Here is a 20775-nt window from a genome sequence, read left to right on the forward strand (position 1 = left end):
TAAATCTTTTTTACAATACAATAAAGAAAAATGCAATAAAAAATAACAACCCACATTTTTAATCATTACTTTTTCATCAAAACAACTCTATATGCATTGTAATAAAAGTTTTAATTACGAGATTACTGCAAAATGTGTTGGAATAATTTATCATAAAGACACCATTTAATTCTACAAATGTGGTAAGTAAGTTAGCCTTCTAAAAGAGGAAATTATCAACCATTTCCTTCTAGTTATCACTTACTTCCTGAATACGTTATCCTGAGCACAAACCACAATGAACGGTTTCTTCGTTTGTTTTTCTTTTAAATATATTCATAGTATTTAAATATATACTGAGAGTTGTCTTTATTTTAGCCGTATAGGATCAAAGTTAAACCTCATGCACTTAAATTACGAGCTTATTTTTGGTTGTAGGATTAGCTTATTATTTGAATAAAGAAAAATGCAATTAAAAATAACAAACAAGTATAGACGATAAAAATTCCCTCACCCTTTTGCACACCAATCCAAAATTCATGATGTTTTAACATAAACCTTACAGTTCGAACAGTGAACTTCAATGCTGTCAGGCCTTTAGTCAAGAAAACAAATAATAGCACATAATTCACAGACGGTGGGGTTCTCAATTGATGGATAAATTTTAAATATGCATTAACAAATATAAAAACAACTGATTTTAGCCGGAATGACATCTGTGGCTTTCCAACACGTGTAGGTAGACAGTACACTTTGCAGAAACACCGACCGCAGCGATACAGCAGTAAAATGGTACTTACAAAACTACACATTGTTTCTTATTTATACATAGTGTACACTGCAATGTAAGCCAGACGGAAAAATCTTCAGTCGAAATAGGAAAACGTTTAATTTGTGATTGTAACCAACTATAAATTATGGATCAAGAACCAAATCGATGAAATGGGACCGACGATTACTAATCACCAGTGTGTTAACTTCTGAGTATAACTATAGTTTGTAACTGATAAACTTCTCCTACATGTTGAAAACAAATTTGAAAGATCTGAGGCAACCACTAACCATGTGTGAGACGTTACCACGGATGACGTTGATACAATTGCAGTAATCTGCAACTGCAGAGAGATGTTCTATCCTGGACAGTGGTCGTGGCAAGGCACCTCTGGCAACAAATTTACAGTAGTTCACATTAACTTTCTTACAAGAACAAGGGGCTGAGGAAATTACTCACTACACTTAAACTATAAATAAGTTCTTCTACCCAGCTTTTGGAAAGTGACAAGGACATTCAAGATAGCTAAGGATGGGGAATTGGGATTGTCTTCTGTCGAGATGGAGATCCCATGGTTTGAAGTTTGTTTTTGACAATGGAAGGATTGTGAAGGAAACAGGATGTATCCTGACTTTGAAAGTTACCCGAAATGTGCTTAGTCATAGTTACAACCAGATATTTAAAGGTTTGTAAAATAACAATGCCTTCTCAATAAGTTACAATATAATAGCATCATTGAATTCCTTTTGTAAATTTTATAAACAATATATTTTTAATTCTGTTTTTCATTAACTTATGTACAATAATTACTAGCGGTAATAAATGTAGCCAAAGACTGTAAGTTCAGAAAGGTATTTGAGGTAAATACCTCAAAAAATGTTAAATGTTTTATATAACATTTACCAGATATTTAAATTTAAAATGTACAAGTCCAACATATACCCTAATCTTCTAATTGAAATTTTTCTATTTATTTTAACCATATAAGGCGATGATGATGGTAGAGGGGAGCTGTGGCCAAATGTCAGTGTGGAGGCATATAGGTTGAGAACCCTGCTATATACCATTCCTCTTTTAAGTATTAAGTGTGCAAGAGTTGTCACCATTATCAACCTTACTTGGGTGATATACAACAGCTGGTGGGAGTGTATAGCCTACTTTTTGTTTAAAACTTTCTCTTTTCAAACTTATTCAAATATATCCACTAGTCATAGTGTAATATTAATAATCCGTTTGTCTTAACCTCAACGTGTACATTTTCATTCCTCACATTCTTTGATTATTTTAAAAACCAAAAACATAAACCAGACAGAATGGAACAAACATATGATGTATAATACCCACTCGCCAAGTCTGCGGATAGCCAAGAAGTGAGCCAATCGTATGAAGCAATAGCCAGACATGTATGCGTCCCAGGCTGCTTCGTGAACATGATTCTCCACATCTGTGGAAGAACCACACAACAGTATGAATCAAACTAAAATCGTAGGAATGTTACCAAATAAACTGAAAGTAGTACAAGAAGCATGGGTTTCTACATCAAAAACACATAAATGTGTAAAAATGTTTATAAATTGTTACAAACTGTTAAACATAACAATATTTGGTATAATTTTTTTACAATAAATAATAGAACACTATAATAATATCTCACAATTTAAAAGGTGATTATGTAACCATAGACTTAATTAACTTTTAATAATACATTTATTTTGTATCTCATAAGTTTATTTTTATAACACATCGGAGGTTATAAAAGCCCTTATTTACATGTACATACATACATATATTTATGCAGATTCTTGTAAAATACCAACACTCACTCTCTATGTGCCCGCACTCACTCTCGTTGACCTTGATTGTGGGTGAAAAGGATGCAAGAGACAAACCCTTGTTGGTGCTGAAGTATGTGTACAGATGATCCAGACTGTTGGATGACCAGGTCTCTGAAGCAAATAATAAAGATGTAACAGAATAACAAAATTACCAACTGCTATTGCTGCTACTATAGCAACTTTTATTGCTAAAAATGTAGCCTATAATTAATTGATTGAATTAAACAAGGTAGTAATTGGCTACGCCATACACCACATGTCACATTATAAGCTTCACTTAGGTTGCATGCACACTTTGAAGCCTATAACTCACTTAATTTGGGTACATGTGTTATTTTATTCAGCAATTTTCTCGTTGCCATCATCGTTACCCATAAGACAAATTTTAAAATGTTCGCTAACGCTGAACAAAATCCCATTGAATGACACGCACTATTATTGAACTCCATGTTGTTTATATCAAAACGAAACTTCACGCAAAGTCTCAATTCTAACGATCAGTTCATTCTTGAAAAAAATGCAGACACATAGACGGATAGACAGACAGACAGGAATGAAATTTTTCAGCCCCTCAAGTGAAAGACTTCGCTAATACTCAACCAACAACGGTCTGACATTGAATTATAGAAGCACTATCAAAATATTGCACAATATTAGCGTACACAACATATTGTGTAAAATTCTTCAATTAAAAATAAATAGTGTAACTAATTTATTTTATACTACATTTGTTATCATGAATTATTCATTACTCAAAATCCCCATGCCTCAAGGAAGCGAGAGAGTTCAATATAAAGACAACACTCAATGAATCGTAACAATATTCCAATTTGTTGTAGTTTTTTTTATAAGAAACAACGTTATATTTTCTTTCATTAGTGTACAAAAAATTCCTTGAGAGATGGTTACTCACCTTGTTTTTTTAATAGTTGGCGAACTTGATAACTAATAAACTTGGTGTCGTGGATGGACGGGAACAAAATGTTGATTTTTTTCTTGAATGCCTCATAGGTACCTGTAAATTTTCATTGATTAAATACATTTTCCCAAACAGTAAAACATTCCTTAACTTATTTTCAAACACTGAGATGTACAAGCTAATAAAAGGCTGAAGTTTGGCGTTAACTCTTTTAATATCAACAGCCGGGTTACCGGACGTTTTAAAAACATACATAAAGTGCTGTTTTTAGGAATATAGGGTAAAAACACAGCTGATCTATCAGTAACAATGATGAAAGTTTACAATGAAATTGGCCGAGTTTGTCATAGCCGAGACGCTGTTTTCATAGTTGTCAGTCAGCTGTTTCAGCAAATGCTCTGATAGAACGTTGTGGTTATTTTTACGTTTTTATATAATTATAATATAACCAAATAGAGTGTATGTGTAATTTAGGCAAGTAGTGAAGTATTATGAATCATTCAAGGTCCCACTGAATGAAAATACTCTTAGATGAGTGGTGGAGGATGAGTACCTAAAAAGCAACTTTGTAACTTATATTTATTTTATTCTGTAAATATTTATAAATAGCCGAAATCATGATAGGCCTATTCTTTTTTGTTCTGTTCTACAGTGTTATATATTTATTATAATGGCTATCACTCATAAGAAAAGTAGTAAAATCAGTAAAGGAAATGGACATTTGCTAATCAAGATATATATTATATATATAAAAGTGAGGAACGCTAAAAAAATGCTACAGTATTTTAATTTTTAGTGATAATTTGATAAACATTTGTGGATATGTTTAAAATAAAGTGTTCTTTTAGTGTGCTTGACTTTCTTGAGTGTGATAATTTTTTGGGTACTAATTTTAATGTCAAAGCTAAAAGTTGAGGACAAACACATTTTTTAAATTTTATTGTTGTTATTTTTTGTTTTTCTCGTAGTATAAGTTTTTAGAGTATATTTAGTGTTAATATACACATTTTTATAACAAAAAACAAATATTATAAACATTCACCAATAAATAACAAAAGTTATGACATTTTATAATAATGGTATTATAATTAAAAAATGCTTGATTTAGATTCCAACACTGTTATCCTGTATCAAAACACAATTTTGATTGTAACTTTCACTGTTTGTAGCTATAAATATTAAGAACTTCTCAATGCTCAAGTACAAAATAAATCACAGTGTTCACTAAGTTGACTATAACAATGTTTGTTGGGTTGTTAACAGGGAGGATAAACCTTATTTACTCAAACGTTTGAAGTGGTGAAGTTAGCAGCAGTCCTTCTTCCATAACCAAATAGCCTGTGTTAATGTCTGTCTGGCTGTTTAGATAAGCTCTGTCAGCTATTCTGCTCAAAGAATGAACATGGCTAATGATGTAGAGACTGACCAACTTTGATGTACACCACCTTTCGTTGTTTGTGGTAAGTTTAATGGTTGAAAAATTCATCATCTATCATGAGTAGTTTGTAGTTTTGCATTATTAGTAACCGTATTGTTACAAAGGCCCTTGAGGCTAAAGTGCATGGCAGTAGACAACTCCTTAGAAGAAGAAGAAGAAGAACACTGAAGTGAATCCATAGAGGTTTTCAGTAGGCCTTACCTATTCAATGACAGAAACTACTTAATTTGTACATCTGGTAGTACAGAATCATCAGATCAGCAACCATTAATGGGTTGTGGCCGATGAAAGGTTTCTTTTCAGTGATACAAACAGCAAGAACTCCTTAGCTAGCTCGAGGAAATTGTCTATCATTGTTGAAATGTGGAGCCTTACAGCCTGATCATCGACAGGAGAACTACTTACTGGGCAGAGGTTCGTACATCTGGTTGTACAGGATCATCAGATCCAACAGTAGGTTGTGGCCGATGATGGGCTTCTTCAGAGCTACTAATAGCTTGAACACTTTGGTGAACCCAAGGAGGTTGTGTATCAGTGAAGAGTCCAACTGACTGCCTTCGGACTCCTGTGCCTTCTGTATTTCCTCTGCACTCATTTTCTTCACCTGTACCTGCAAATCAGGAAGGCATTGATACATTCAGCCTTTATTTGTGGAAATCACATTAGGTGCTCAGGTACTGATCTTGGGGTAACCAGTTCTAAGTCTATCTCTCTGTCTTCCAATAATATGCAATTTGATACCTATATATTTGCAATATTATTTATTTATACCTCAAGGTCTCAAAACTCATGGGTGAAATGAAACAATTAATTGGTACATAGAATGAGTGATGCCCAATGTAGTCTTGTTACCTTCCAATATTAATAGATTCTCAGAAAGGGTTATTAATTAATAGCCATACAAAAGCAATACTAGGACATTTACTACTTAACTTGGAGTCAGAACTACATAATTACTGGTCTGGTTGTGTATTTTGTGTACCTATACAAACCTAATTCTTATGTTGGCTGTATCCGATTATGTTCCTAATCATGTAGACTGGGTTTAAAACTATGAATGGGATGATTTAAAAAGGTATTATCTCAGCTAAGGGTGGTTTGACATTTCATAGCCGCTCCTATAATAACCAGATTTGCTTTAATGGTCACAAAACAAAACCACTTAGCATACCAAGTCCTTGGTTTATGGTTAAAAATGGCAAAAAGCCTGCAGGTATCTGTATCCAATTCAAAATCAAGATTCAAGACCAAATTTTGGTATTGGAATTGAATTTTTTTGGTATTATTTTGTTCCTAATAAAAATGTGGTAAAATATTTATTAACACGCTATATTATTATTTTATAGTAACAAATAACACAGAAATCAGAGTAAAAAATACAATTTTTGTATTGGAATCAGAAAAAAATGTTTTTGGAATTTGGTATTTAAAACAATGGCATCGAAATTAGATGGGGCTTGGCTACACAGAAGATTAATCCCACAAAGCTATTGGACTGAGTATGATGAATTGAAAGCTTTCTATTGGTAACGCATCTAACAATGTCGCTGATGATTGTGTCAGTATTTGATGGTATGGGAGAAGGGATGCATCGGACAGACGACATAGGCTACTCCTTTCAAATGTACCATACCGTTAAAACTACTAGTATTAACACATTGGAGTCTGGCTAGCTATTTGCTGTGTTTATAACCCGGTCTGCATAAAATAATTGGTTTTCAGATTTTTTTTTTAGAAAACTGTTAAATATTATGTATAAGATATTATATTTTCTTGAAAGTTCTATCTTTCCTCTTTAAAATGATATGTAAAACTGTATTCCTATAAAATCTAATTAATTTGTTAAAAAATTTCAAAACTTACATTTTTTTAAGAAAAATAAAAACTCCCGCATGTCTTGTGTTACTTGAAAACTAACTTTTGAATAAATAAAACAAGTAATTTCAATTTTTTTAAAGGCATTTACTGTATACATATTTAAAAATAATTATTTTAATTGCCAAAAAAAATTTCAAATGCTAAAAAAATGATTATTGTTGTAGACAGACTGACGACGCGCCAGGCCACGTCAGTGGATAAACAAAAGCCTCAAGCAGGTATGACGTAGTAACGCCTAGCGGAATTTTTCTGAACTAACCATTAAAGCTGGCTTTCTAATGCAGCAGACGGCACTCGAATATCACTCGAGCAACTCTGTATATCAATCGGCAAAGCTGTGCTCGAGTCACGCTCGAGCGCTGGCCGGGGGTTTAAACAATGGCGCTCGCGTCTGGCTCGAGCGTAGACTCGAATGTGTTAATACACAGCAGCTAGTGGAGTGTAAATTATTGTTCAAGTAATAAGTTAGAAAAAATTTACAATAAAATTAATTTTACATGTAAGTCAGCCATTTGAAATGTCAGAAGCTATAAAAATACGAACAAAGAAGTTTAACATACATACATGACAATCTATAGAATGCACAAAAACTGGTAAAAATTCGACACAGTATTACTCATAAGGATGAACTAACCTTGTCACGATGTGGGAAGGTCCAGACGTCCTTGAACCTGGTCCTGAGTTCCTTGTGTAGGAAGTAGATGAGGGAGTATTGTGTGTCATTAACAACAATGTCCATTGTATCTCCGAGTGCTGCAAGCGGCAGCCACTGCGCAACCCGCGAACATTCTGCCTGCAGCAGATCCTCATCCCGGTAAGACAAGGAGCGCTCCACATTGCTGAACATAGTCCCAGCACCCAGCTGCTTCCGGATCTCGTTCTCCTGGACCTCGCTCAGGAAGGGGACTCCTTCATACGCCACCTGTGTGACCATTGGTTCAGACTTAAAATGTTTTTTTCGCCACTCGAGTCTATGTTTTAATGTAAGTGCTCATTCCAAATCATTCTACTAAGGTGGACATCACATACATGATACAAGAGGTTGTGTAATATCTCTTTTTAATTTCAGGTATTAGAATATTTGCTAGCCTTTTCGCTAAATTCTTACATTTTTACTACAAGCTTATTACTTTCATTATTTCAGTTGGTGCTGTCAGATAGTTATATAACATACCTAAACATTTCTTCCTCAAGTTGCTCAGAATGAAAACTTAAATGCTCCTGAAACTTAACTTAAGCGTGCTAGGGAATTGTATACAGGCTGTAAAGATTGATTGTACACTTGTGTTTACCTTGTTGAGATTGAAGTTCTGTGCCTGCAGAAACTCCCAAGACATGGCTTGACACAAGAAACCGGTTGTCAACAGGGTCGAATGAGCAAGGAAAAGTGTAGAAACTGTAGATATCAGTTGTACACTTGTGCCTACCTTGTTGAAATTGAAGTTGTGTGCCTGCAGAAACTCCCAAGATGTGGCCTGACATAAGAAGCGGTTGTCGACTGGGCCGAATGAGCAAGGAAAAGTATAGAAACTGTAGACGTCCGCTGTGTACTTATTCTCATCTCTGCTATAATGGAATATGGCAAGTCCAAACTGGAAGATAGTGAACTGTTCGATGCTACACTTAAGCTTCAAATAACGATCTGCACTTGTATCAAATAGACTAGAACAGAAAATCAAGACCATATTTACAAAAATAACCAGCATTAGTAAATAATAATCAATGATCTCACACTGTTATTGTTATGCTTACGAGAGTAACTGTCATTTAAAATTAATTTTATTCAGAGGCACAGACTTTATCCTTTTTCTCTTTAAATAATAAATTGGAGTTAATTTAATTCTGTATTTTTTCTTAAATTGAGTTTTCTTATACTTTATCCTTAACATTCTTGAACATTCCTATAATCACCAAAAAATGTTTATTATCCAGCAATGTAAAATCTCATGTGGCCACTAGTTTTCCAGGTCTCTCAAATTATATTTTCTTTATGAAATGTTTTATCTTCATAACCTTTAAATATATAGTAAAACTTTGATAGTCTGGCAATCTCAAGAGATTTAACTATTCTGGTCTAATGGAGGTTAAAAATCAGGCTTCAACTCTTGACATAGCTACAAACTGAGGCGGTATGGTGATATAGGTTACATATTTTTATAAAACTTATTTCAACCACACCCAATGCTCCAAATATAAAACATTCTACTATTATAACTTTAAAGGGACAAGGACAATTTATTTTGTATTTACCTTTATTGTATGATTGTAATATTAGAATGCTTTGAAAACTAAGTAAAATTATGTAGAACAAAACTTTACCTCCAAATTTGATTTTATATGTAACTTGTAGTTGATATTTAGACTAAGAAACAAATCTAATTCAAATGTTTTATATACCGGGAAATATTTGACAGGTATGTATTTTTAAAAATTCACTCTTCTGACAAGGGGTATTTCACAGGATTCTGGGCCCATTAGCAAATTTGCAGTGTTTGAACTAAAAATTTACATTTTATTTACTATACAAACATAATTTACAAATTTTCACCCCCACTGAATTAAGTTTCATACTTGATTAAAAATTTTACTACAATATATATTACTGTAATCAAAAATATATGCTGATTTCAGAAATATACAGGTTGTATGCGAGTTAAATTATGTATTTATAAACACCAGTATTTATGTAGCCTACATTTCAACCATATTTCTGTGTTGGGGTGGTTGTTATACTATTTATTTTGTGTAAATAGTCTATGTCTTGTAAACTAATATTCAACAAATAATTGACTGAAATCCATTCCAAAACTTCCCAACAATACATGAAAAGAGTTTTGCAACAGATTGTGATATTTGAAACAGCTGCCAGCTGACTGAAGAACCATAGAAGAAAGTAAAAATAATGCAAAACCCTTTTTCTCTATGGAACCATACAAATGTTCACCGATTTCAATTTTACATATAAAATACTGATACATTCAAACCATAAATGAAGAAAAAGAAAATAATATTGACAAGTTATACTACAGGACTAGTGGTTTTTACTCTGAAAAAGAACCGATACTTACAAGAACGGTATAAACAACGTTCACAAAAATGTTATATGAGAAGGAAGGATTTCAGATGTTTTAAAACAAATGTTTTTGTTGAGAAAGTAGTTCTGGAAACAGTGATGAGCTATTGTTATTTCCATAGGAACTTTTCTGTGCCTCGGAAATATTTCCATTATTACAAATCCTCGAAAACGGGGTGAGCAAAAGCATCAAACAACGTTTGTATTGCAGCTTTATATATTTTTAAAGTAACTTAACTACTAAGCATCATCATTCGATAACTTATATATATATATATATATATTTAGTTAGTATATATATATATATATATATATATATATATATATATATACATATATATAAATGTTATTTCCATTATATAAATTTTGAATTAAGAAGATGCAAAAATGCTAGTAGTCACTAACCATTGATGAAACATTTTAAAACAACTACCAATATGCCATTTAAAGGGTTAAACATTATCTATGTGGTTAAACATTAACTAACTTACTGACGAGGAGTTGTCAATAATATTGAATTATAATATACTTTAAAATTCTTTTTGTTAATTTGTTTTCGCAACAAGTAATGTTACTTAAATATAATATATTTACAGATATAATTTTATAGCAGGAACATGTTTTGCCTCTTCTGTTATGACTTTCATCTCCTTTAGTTGTAGGACAAATAGGGTGTGAGAAAAGACAACCAACAAATGATTTTCATGTTCCTAAATTCACTTTATATTTTAACATTGAACAAAATACAGGACAAGATAGCGAAGTGAAACCAGAAGTGGTCAAGCTCTTACCTGTTCTTCAACTTGGAATGGGAGACCAAAACCGCTGAATTCAGAGTCAATGGCAATAAAAGCACTTTTCTTCAGAGACTTCTCAATTTTAGGGTACAGCTCTTGAAAGTTGGATTTGACTACTTCACACATTTTTGTACAGCAATTCCCTGAAAACAGTTTTATCAATGTAGGAGTGGTAAAGGTTTAGAGAATACTTACCTTGTAGGCTACATAGAAAGGGGTGTTTGGTTTTCAATAATAAAACAGTACACTCTAATATCGTTAAAACAGAATTATTTTAAGTGAAATTTACTTTAATTCTACTGATATTATCTTTAATTTCAATTATAATAGGTCTAGCAATGATTTATTAGTGTTGAATTATACTCATTTAGCTCCAAAATATTATTTTTCTAACCTTCCTCATTCCTTAAGTCTTGTAAGTATAGTAACCTTATAAACCCCAAAACACCAGTTGTTATTTACTTACTAAAGTCACACATTTATAACAGTCTAATAATTATTAACAAAATCTATGCACTTATTCCTCATAACATTTTTTATAGGAAGTGAGAGGGTACAAGCACTTGTGCTGCTCCCATAAAAATAAACATATACAATAACGTAAGCAAGGAAGAGGTAATTTAAAGCCTGTGTTTACTACACCCAAAGGCTGTGAAGTAAACTTACACCTTCTTCAGGAGGGTTCTATGACTTCTATTCCCCCCCATTTTTAGTGGTCTGAAATTTACCAAATTTGTTTTTAAAAACATATGTTTCAATATCTATTTTCTAGAAACCCTACCAAAAATATTCATCCCTCTGACTTGTTTTTGGGGGTATGATTTACATGTATAGCAAACGTCGTTATAAAAGGTTAGAACTAACATTTTGTACATTATTACCACAACAGGATCACACTTAAACATACAATTCAACATTCATACTTCTTTCATCCATTTGCCAATTTTCTACCTACAGTGCCAAAGTCGATCCCTTGATTGGGCCATCTTCCAATCAAAATGCCAAAAATTATAAAATGCTTGTGATAAGCGTTTCAAAAGAGTTTTGATCATCTTGGGTGCTGCGGGCATTCTTTATCCAATTGGTCAGCTTGTTGGTGAAGTGACCACCTGCATATGAGGGCAGATGTTCGTTAACCACTGTTCTGTGTCTATCAGTTCGGTAGTTTTCCCCTGCCTCTGGTCTCATATATGAGTGTGAATATCTTGGCCATTTATCATGGAAAATTTAGACACACATATTAGAGTTGTTTCGATATTGTAGAGGCTTTTTTTAAGGTTTCTCTACATGACTCTGAAATTCAAATGAGCGATTATTCAAAACGCTCGTTTCTGCAATTTGAACACTCTCACCTACTGGTTGTTTGCATAGGCACACCACAATACCACTCCATAGATAAAGTGAACTGGACACCATACTACATCATCAGAACCTAAGTTGAGCAATATTGGCAAACACCTCAAAACATAAATTGTTGAGGATAATTTGGCGCAACATGGTCAATGTAGTCATTCCATATCAACCCTCAATCTAGGTGTATTCCAAGGAATAGTGCTGCAGACTTTTTCAAGAATTGAATCTGACATCGTAACAGCAAGGCCACATTCTGAGTCTTTAGGCCGCAACTTGATTTCACCCTAAGTTAGTTCTTCGAAAAGAGATTTTGATTTTCCACTAAAACAGAGAGTCATGTCATCAGCATACTGTATGACTTTTCCATGCAGTAGTGATGATCCAATGTCTCTGACATATGAGAAACAGAATTGATCCCTGGGGAACCCCTTACCTCAAATGGATTTCTGATTTTAGATTTGGACAACTTGAGTTCTGTTGCTTAAAAATGCTCTAAACCACGTGCTTGGATACCATGTGATTCCAGTTTTTACAAGCACAGTTTTGAGGTCAACACAGTCGAATACTTAAATCGAGAAACGCACCATAGGGTAATATTTCAATATTTTTAATCCTTTGACAACCAAGTCAACCAGATTCACAACAGCGACTGTAGTTGATTTACCTTTCCTGAACCCAAACTTTCCACCTTTCCTATGTAGTCATGATTTGGAGGTCTGAGAGCACACACGAAGACCCTCCTGACTCTTCAATAAAAAACTGTCATCAGGATGATGGCAGGAATAGGTAAAAAGAACCCTGTGTTCCATTGCTTGTACAGTTGAAAATGACCACCTTCTCTTCAATATATATCCTGGCCCAAAAATTTTTAATTAAAAATGAAAAAAATGTTCAAAAATGTTTGCCTTTGACAACTGGGAAAACTAGAAACCATCACAAGTTAAACATACCGCCCCATAAATCTGCCTTTTTCAAAAACTTTAACCTTTACAACTGTATAAATTTTTTCAATAACCTTCCAGATATCGGAAAGAATGTAAACACCACCATTTTATTGAGAAATGCAAAAAAAGTATGTTTAGTTAGAAAATGTGACGAATGCTAATGCAATGTATTTTGTTTTACAGCAATTAAGATATTTCATTGGACTTAGTAGGGACAGTGGCCTCCTTCTCGCTGACACATTGCTTCCTTTCGGGAAGGAAGGAAACAAGAACAGATCGCCATAATGACATGTGACTCTCACAGTTATTCAAATAAAGTCTGTTCTATCTAATAATGTAGTTTTTTAGGTTCCCAAAGAAAAACTGTTCCAAAAATAGTGGCCTTCGGACAGTAGCGTAGCCAGAAATTTCGTTCGGAGGGGGTCCGAAACCGGGGGATCCGGGGGACGTTTTGTGTGTTATTTGCCAATGAATTCACTGGTAAAAGGAAATTACCAAAAACATGGAGCTTTAGTAACTACGCCTTATAGAAAGTGGAAATATGTAATAGGCAAATTAAATTCTCATAGCAACTCTAGTACCACAGATTTTCTTGTATTCCTACAGAAACTTTACGAAGTTCGATTCTGGCCGAGTAGAAGGCACCAAAGTGATGTTGGATTCACTGGATAAGAAAGAAAAAGAAACACAACAGAGCTTCACTCAAGCGTATAATTGACTCAACTATATTCTGTGGAGAAAATGAAATACCCCTTCGGGGACATTGGGCCACTGACGGCCGAAAACCCTTTAGAAAAGAAGGGCGATGTTCGAGCTTTGCTCGGGTACAGATCAAACTAACGGTCGGAAAATGCACTGGAAAAACTCTACTGATTAAAAGTTCGGCCACTTTGGATTTCACTGATTAGGGTATTTATGAATGAGTTATAATGACGATGTTTTGTATCATTACATTGTAGACAAGTATATAAATATAGGAAAAATCACTTTCGGTCGGAAATAAAATACACCTGAAAAACTCTAATGATTAGAACTTCAACTACTTCGGACTTCGGTTATTGAGGTAAACGTGGTATTTTTTATTGAGTTAGGACGACGATTTTTTGTTATCATTAAACTGTACTCGACTACCTATATAATTATCGAGAAAAAAAAACACTTCCGGTCGGTAAATACCGAAGAAAAACTCTCTACTAATTCGTTTTGACGATTTTGGATTTCACTGGTTGAGTGGTTGAGGTAAAAGTAGTACTTATAATTATGTTAGGACATTGAATTTAGAGATTAATTCAACGCCGACTAATAAATATATAATTATCGAGAAAAAAAAAACAAAAATAATCACTTCCGATCGGAATATACTAAGGAAAATTAAATAATACCTCAGTCAGTGAAATCCAAAGTAGTCGGAACTTCTTATCAGTAGAGTTTTCCGGTGTATTATCTAACCGGAAGCGTTTTCCAATTTTTCTTTGATAATTATATAGATATTAATCGGCGTTCAATTTATACCTAAAATCAATGTTCTAACATAATTCTAAGTACCACTTTTATCTCAACGACTGGCCCCATACACCTGCGAGTCTGGCTCGCGAGCCTGGCTCGACTCGCCTAGAAATGGACCAAATCCGTCAGTGTATGGACAATAAAGAGCCGAGCCGAGTCAAATTCAGGCGAGCCGAGCCGGATCCGCTACTGCTTGCCGTGCGGCTCGGCTCGGCTCGGCTCGAGTATCAGTTCGCCAGTGTATGGCGCATTACGGATCGGACTCTGTAGGCCAAAAGTTTTCACTACTGTAGGCCAAACGTTACGCACCACTCGTTCCGCCAAGGGTAAGGTGTTTTGTTTGTTTTGAGTTAACATGGCTGACTCCAAGTTATTTATGAGCCCTGATTTTTTAACAACATTTATTGAAGAGTATCGAAATTTTCCGATAGCATTTATTACGTACGAAAACGGAGAGTAGCAGTGAGGCGTTTCCTCTGGTAATATAGCGTTTCGCAGTATAGTGTCTTCTTTGTTATAAGCGGTTTAACCTTGTCCAATAACATGTTAAAACTTTCAGCTGACATCCTTAAATAGTTCTGATAGTCTTGGCGACTATCATTCCTAACAAAATTCAATAAATTCATGTGACTAATTCTCTTTCTATTTAGTAACCATTTCTTTGACCACATTACCCTTTTCTTCCGTTTCTTCTTAATACACCTAGCTCATCTAACACTATGACCGCAGATGCAACCTTCTTCGAAAAACTCATGTTTGCAACTGGGCGAGCAAAATACGTAGGTGTAAGGTGAATAATCAGCGGGTCCGGCTCGCGAGCTAGGCTCGGCGAGCCAGGCTCGCGAGCCAGACTCGCGAGCCAGACTCGCAGGTGTATGGGGCCCTTCAACCTGTGAATTCCAAAATCGTCAAAATCTGAATCAGTAGAGCTTTTTCCTCGGTATATTCCGACCGGAGGTAATAATAATATGATTATAATAATACTTTTATTGTGTCAACAATAATAAAAATTGCATACAATCGTCAAATTAAATTATTTAGAAATATGTATATCTATTTTAAATTGCCCCCATTCATACCCGTTCATACACAGTCCACACTCATTCCTAAGACTGATACATACTTACAGCCATACGTTTTTAAATCTTCGAAATTTTACCACCAGAAAGAGGATGATCGAATTACTTTAAATTTCATCCCAGCGGCTCATCATAAACTCTTCCACTGAATAAAACACCCTCGACACCAAAAAGTGTCTCAATCGAGCTTTAAAATTTTGTTGGTTCATTCAAATTTTTTATTTCATCAGAGAGCTTGTTGATCAGCTTAACACCAACCTCGGATGGCAAACGTTTGAATGCGGCTGTTCTGTGCGGATGTAACCGAAGGTTGCCCCTGCATCTTGTCCCGTATTGATAGACGTCCCTGCCCCGGACGAACTCGCACTTAAATCGGCAGTACAGGGCGACATCGAGGATGTAGAGACAGGGCAAAGTTAGCAATCCAAGCTCCCTAAAGGCATCTCTGCATGAATTTCGGGATTTCAATTTTGAAATGATGCGGACAGCTTTCTTTTGACTTCTAAATATTCGCTCAAATTTGTATTTAGAACAGCTGCCCCATAGCCTCAACTCGTACATTAGATGGGGGTGTACAAGGCCGAAGTAGGCCATTTTTAGTACATCCCGGGAGCAAAATTTTGAAAGGTTCCGTAGAGCATAAATGCCTGAAGAAACCTTTGAGCAGGTACTTTCAATGTGATTGTCTCAAGTCAGACTTCGATTAAGGTACATTCCGAGGAACTTGGTGGAATCAGTTTCCTCTATGAGGACATCGTCCGCCATCACAGCAGCGCGATCCTCAATCAATTACAGTTTAATGACACCTAAAATCAACGTCTTAACTTAATTCTAAGCAGTCACTTTACGTCCCCACGACGAATTTGAACGAAGTGGTCGCTAATTTAAACTGTTCGTCGTGTTACGGTTCAGGTGACTTTGCGACGTCACGTGACCGCACCCTATAGAAATACCGTGATTACACTACACTATCCGAAAGGCCGAGCCCAAAAGTATCGTTTGATACTTTATGATTTAAACGAAAGGACAATTATATGTTTAACAACGGTCACTTCAATCAGTGAAATCAATCAATTTAATGTTTGTAGACAAGAGTAATGATAACTGTCCTTTTTTCTCCTGCTCCATGCTTTATTTTTTAATGTCTTAAAATTTCGGGGGGGTCCGGACCCCCTGGACCCCCCCCTTCGCTACGCCACTGCCTTCGGATAATACCAAAGTACCTCGAAACATACCACCTACCATTTGTTATGTCATTCGGCAGGAATTTATAGTCTCCTCAAAGTTAGTTGGAGGGGATAAAAATTTTCAGTCGGTTTTCTATAAAATAAAGATTGAAACATATGTTTTAGAATAAATTTGGACAAAATTGATCAGCTTCAAAAAAGAGATGTCATAGTTCCCTCTCCCCAAGAATGGAGGGAATTGGGAGACTAAAATTTATTTTACTTATTTAGTACATTAAACCTAGGTACACACTTGCAAAAGTTCAAAAACATTTTACCATGGGAAATAGGCTAACCCTCAGAGTCTGAACGTCAACAATATTTTGTTGTTTTCAATGATAATTTTTTACCAATACAAGTTTAATTTCACTGGGTAGTAAAAAAAAAAAATCACCCAGTGTTTGATAGCATACCAGTTTTTGATAGGCCAAAACTTAGTTTGGCTTCTGCTAAGCCCATATATTATTTAATTATATGTTTGAGGTTTGAAAGAAGGCCAATTAATGTTTAACCTATCCAGCTGATTAATTCTGTATTTGGAGGGAAGCTATTTTGGTAGTTGTTAGAGTAAGTTGTTATCAGCATCGAGAGCTTTGCTTAACAAGAAGGCTAAGAGTTAAGTATTTTAAATATATATTTTTTTTAATTGCTAATTAATTAAATGTTATATGATATATACAGAGAGAATGTACATTAAATTCTCTTCTATTGCGTAAAACACAATTATCTAACCTTAACCTCAAAAAATAGGGAACTAAATCAATCACTGGATTGTAAAATTGTGTTCGAACCCAGTGTTTGATTATAACTATCAAACACTAGATTACACAATTTCTAATGTTTGATAATTAGTTTTTGAAGCTTTTAAAAATTAAATATTTTATGTAGAAGTTAAAATTTTAATTAATTGTAGTTAACAATGTTACTAGGCCTAATAACACGAACCTGAAAAAATTTTATTTTTCCCTGATGCCGCCAAGAACTAAACCAAAATTTGTCTACAAACACGAAGACCTCCTACTTAGATTGGATGCTGTTAAAAAGGGTGAAAGCATCAATTCTACCAGCAAGCGCTTTAAAACCCCACACTCAACTTTATCATACACGGTATCTGGTAAAACACCACTAGATAGGGAAATAGGACCACAGTCTCTTCTTGGGACTGAAGCTGAGGAAATGCTTTCTTATTGGATAAAAGGTTTAGCTGCTCTAGGATTTCCTGTCAACAAATAGGACCTTCTCACTTCTTTGTAACAGATCACTAAAGATCTTCACTTACAAGATAAATTCTCCAATGGGTTCCGAGGGATTAAATGGCTTTGTGTGTACCTTTTAAGGTATCCTGAAATCTCTGAAAGAAAACCAGAGAAGTTGAGCTCTGTTAGAGGGTTCAGTAACAGAAGATTTCATAAGAAGTTGGTTTTCTCAGAACAGCAAATATCTTAAAGAAAATAACGGGGTAGGGTACGATATAAAAGATTGTAGGACTGTAGGTCCACGCCTAGTTTGATGAGGGTGGCTTACGTCACTTTTCTGCAGGGTAGGACAGTTAGTCCACGCCGACACCCGTGGACTAACTGTCCTACTTTTCAAAACTGACCTGGCCGTTCATTAGTTTTCTACCTGCACTTATTCTTTATTTTGTTCAGTGATGCTTCCACTACATTCGCACAGCGTACTGCTAAAGCAGCAAATATTAACAACAGTTTACTCAAGCTATCACATATGAAGTGGATTACTAATATGGATTATATCTTAACGAATTCCATATAGCATTATATTACTATATGATTAATTTGGTTGGCATTGTCCTAATGAATCATAAACATCTACAGTAAGTTTGTATTAGTTATTCCTTATATTGGACCATCGTTTGTATAATACTGTATATACCAGTAGACACTATAATCGTTACAGACATTCTTAAGTTAGAAATGGCGTAACTAACCTGACTTTATTTTATGTATATAATTTCGTTTCATTCTTTTTGCAGCTGTCTTATGTAGTGTACTGAAAATTATTTAGCAGATATAGAGTTTAGATCTCGAAACATCCATTCAAGTGCTGCAGTGTGAGTACGACGATCCCTTATCAACCCCTCGTCAAAAGAAACCCGTGAGTCGGACAGTGGGTCCCAGGCCGGGACCGTGGACCTACTGTCCACCCCTTAAGAAGTAGGTAAGAAATGCTTCCGGCAGTTTTATGACGTGGACCTACAGTCCGTTTACCGATATAAAAGTATCTATAGTCCTCAATAACAATCATAAATGTTTTAAATTAAATTATGAATTTAATATTGCGTAGGGTACGGTAAGCGGACCCGGTTTTTTATATCGAAATTGGCAAACAATATTATTTAGTCATAACCATCGATATAATCAATTGATACTGATTAATTATTTTGAACAATTAACTTAAAATAATCTATACCAACAGCCGTAAAACACTTTCAAATAATACACGTAGGTTAATATTTCAATTTTATATAAGTAACATTTGATTATTAAAAATGGCAGTCAATTAAAACAAACTACACGGCATTGCTTTGAAAGATGATAAAACATGTTTTACATGGACTTTTACCGAAAAAACCCATTATGTGAAATTTGTGGGAAAGAAGCAACTGTAACATTTACTGTGAGAGGAGCAAATATGGTTTTCCTAATTTAGGTTATAATAATTTGTTTGATCACTGTAAATATTAAATTTATGTTTTAATTTAAAACATATGATTGTTATTGAAGACTATAGATACTTTTATATCGATTGATAGTCTAGGATTTGTGATGCGAATATTAGGTATCGATGATTACATTCTTTTATAAAAAATCCAGGTCCGCTTATTGTACCCTACTCTTAATATTTACAGTGATCAAACAAATTATTATAAACAAAATTAGGGAAACTGAAGACGACCATATTTGCTCCTCTCACAGTTACAGTTGTGTCTTTCCCACAAATTTTTACTTAATGGGTTTTTCGGTACGAGTCCAACATGTTGAAGTCACAAAAAACATGTCTTATCATGTTTCAAAGCAATGTCGTGTGGTTTTCTAAAATTGACTGCCATTTTTAATAATCAAATGTTACTTATATAAAATTGAAATATTACATTACGAGTATTATTAATTGATAGTGTTTACAGCTGTTGATATACCTGTAGATTATTAAAGTTAATTGTTCAAAATAATTAATCAGTATCGTTTGCCAATTTTGGTTTAAAAAACCGGGTCCACTTATCGTACCCTACCCAAATTAACTTGTGCGATGTGCTTTCAGACCCTGCACAGGTTTTCAATTATATGGATTAGGTATCTTTTTTCTTGGAGCATCTTTTACAAGCGGGAAGGTACTTGGCATAAATAAAAGTAATAATTAACAACCTGTCATGGTTGTTAACAAGTAAAGTTCCTTTACAAATGCGATTTTGGAGACTATCAAACACTGGTAATATTGTAAACACTGGGTATTGGTTACCAAACACTGGGTAGTGTTTTGCTTTGAATCTGTGTCTTTTTCATAAAATACTGGTTTTGCTTTTATTTTCTTCAATAACTCAACTTATGGGCTGGCTAGGAGTCTTAAGGCCTACATCTGTTTCTGTCAAGAATAGATTATAAATATTTATCTAATATTTCTAAACAGACCTTAGACCAAGAAATGTATTGCAATGATAAAACATAAACTTATTTTACAAGTACTGTATGTCAATTTCAAATACAATATCTAAACTCCGATGAGAAAGCAACAGGTAAACGTAATAGATTAAGATAAATATTTCGGCAGCAATTCAAACAGAGTGACAAACAGAAATAACAAAATCATCTAGTTCACTAATACTAATTTTATATATAATTTTTGTAAATGTTAATTTTTTAAATAAGTAATAAATATACAACTAACCTCTAGCTCAACACACTCCCACAGCCCGACGCATGTAAATGATTCGATTCGAAAATTGGAAGTAAACAAAAAC

At 34.3% G+C, this 20775-nt stretch overlaps 1 protein-coding gene across 1 annotated transcript in view; it reads right to left on the reverse strand.

Moving 5' to 3' along the window:
- The window catches only part of LOC124372892 (pre-piRNA 3'-exonuclease trimmer-like), a 46605-nt gene extending 25830 nt beyond the window's left edge, over positions 1-20775 (reverse strand). The window contains exons 1-9 of the mRNA XM_046831303.1: positions 20703-20775; positions 10686-10834; positions 8249-8483; positions 7456-7743; positions 5349-5553; positions 3500-3601; positions 2575-2697; positions 2096-2195; positions 1042-1141 (exon numbers count right to left, since the gene is read on the reverse strand). Of these exons, the coding sequence (XP_046687259.1) occupies positions 1042-1141; positions 2096-2195; positions 2575-2697; positions 3500-3601; positions 5349-5553; positions 7456-7668 (843 nt within the window). The 5' untranslated portion in view covers positions 7669-7743; positions 8249-8483; positions 10686-10834; positions 20703-20775. The remainder of the gene's footprint in view (positions 1-1041; positions 1142-2095; positions 2196-2574; positions 2698-3499; positions 3602-5348; positions 5554-7455; positions 7744-8248; positions 8484-10685; positions 10835-20702) is intronic.

This window comes from Homalodisca vitripennis, unplaced genomic scaffold (genome assembly GCF_021130785.1).
Source record: "Homalodisca vitripennis isolate AUS2020 unplaced genomic scaffold, UT_GWSS_2.1 ScUCBcl_4238;HRSCAF=10300, whole genome shotgun sequence".
Taxonomy (NCBI): domain Eukaryota; kingdom Metazoa; phylum Arthropoda; class Insecta; order Hemiptera; family Cicadellidae; genus Homalodisca; species Homalodisca vitripennis.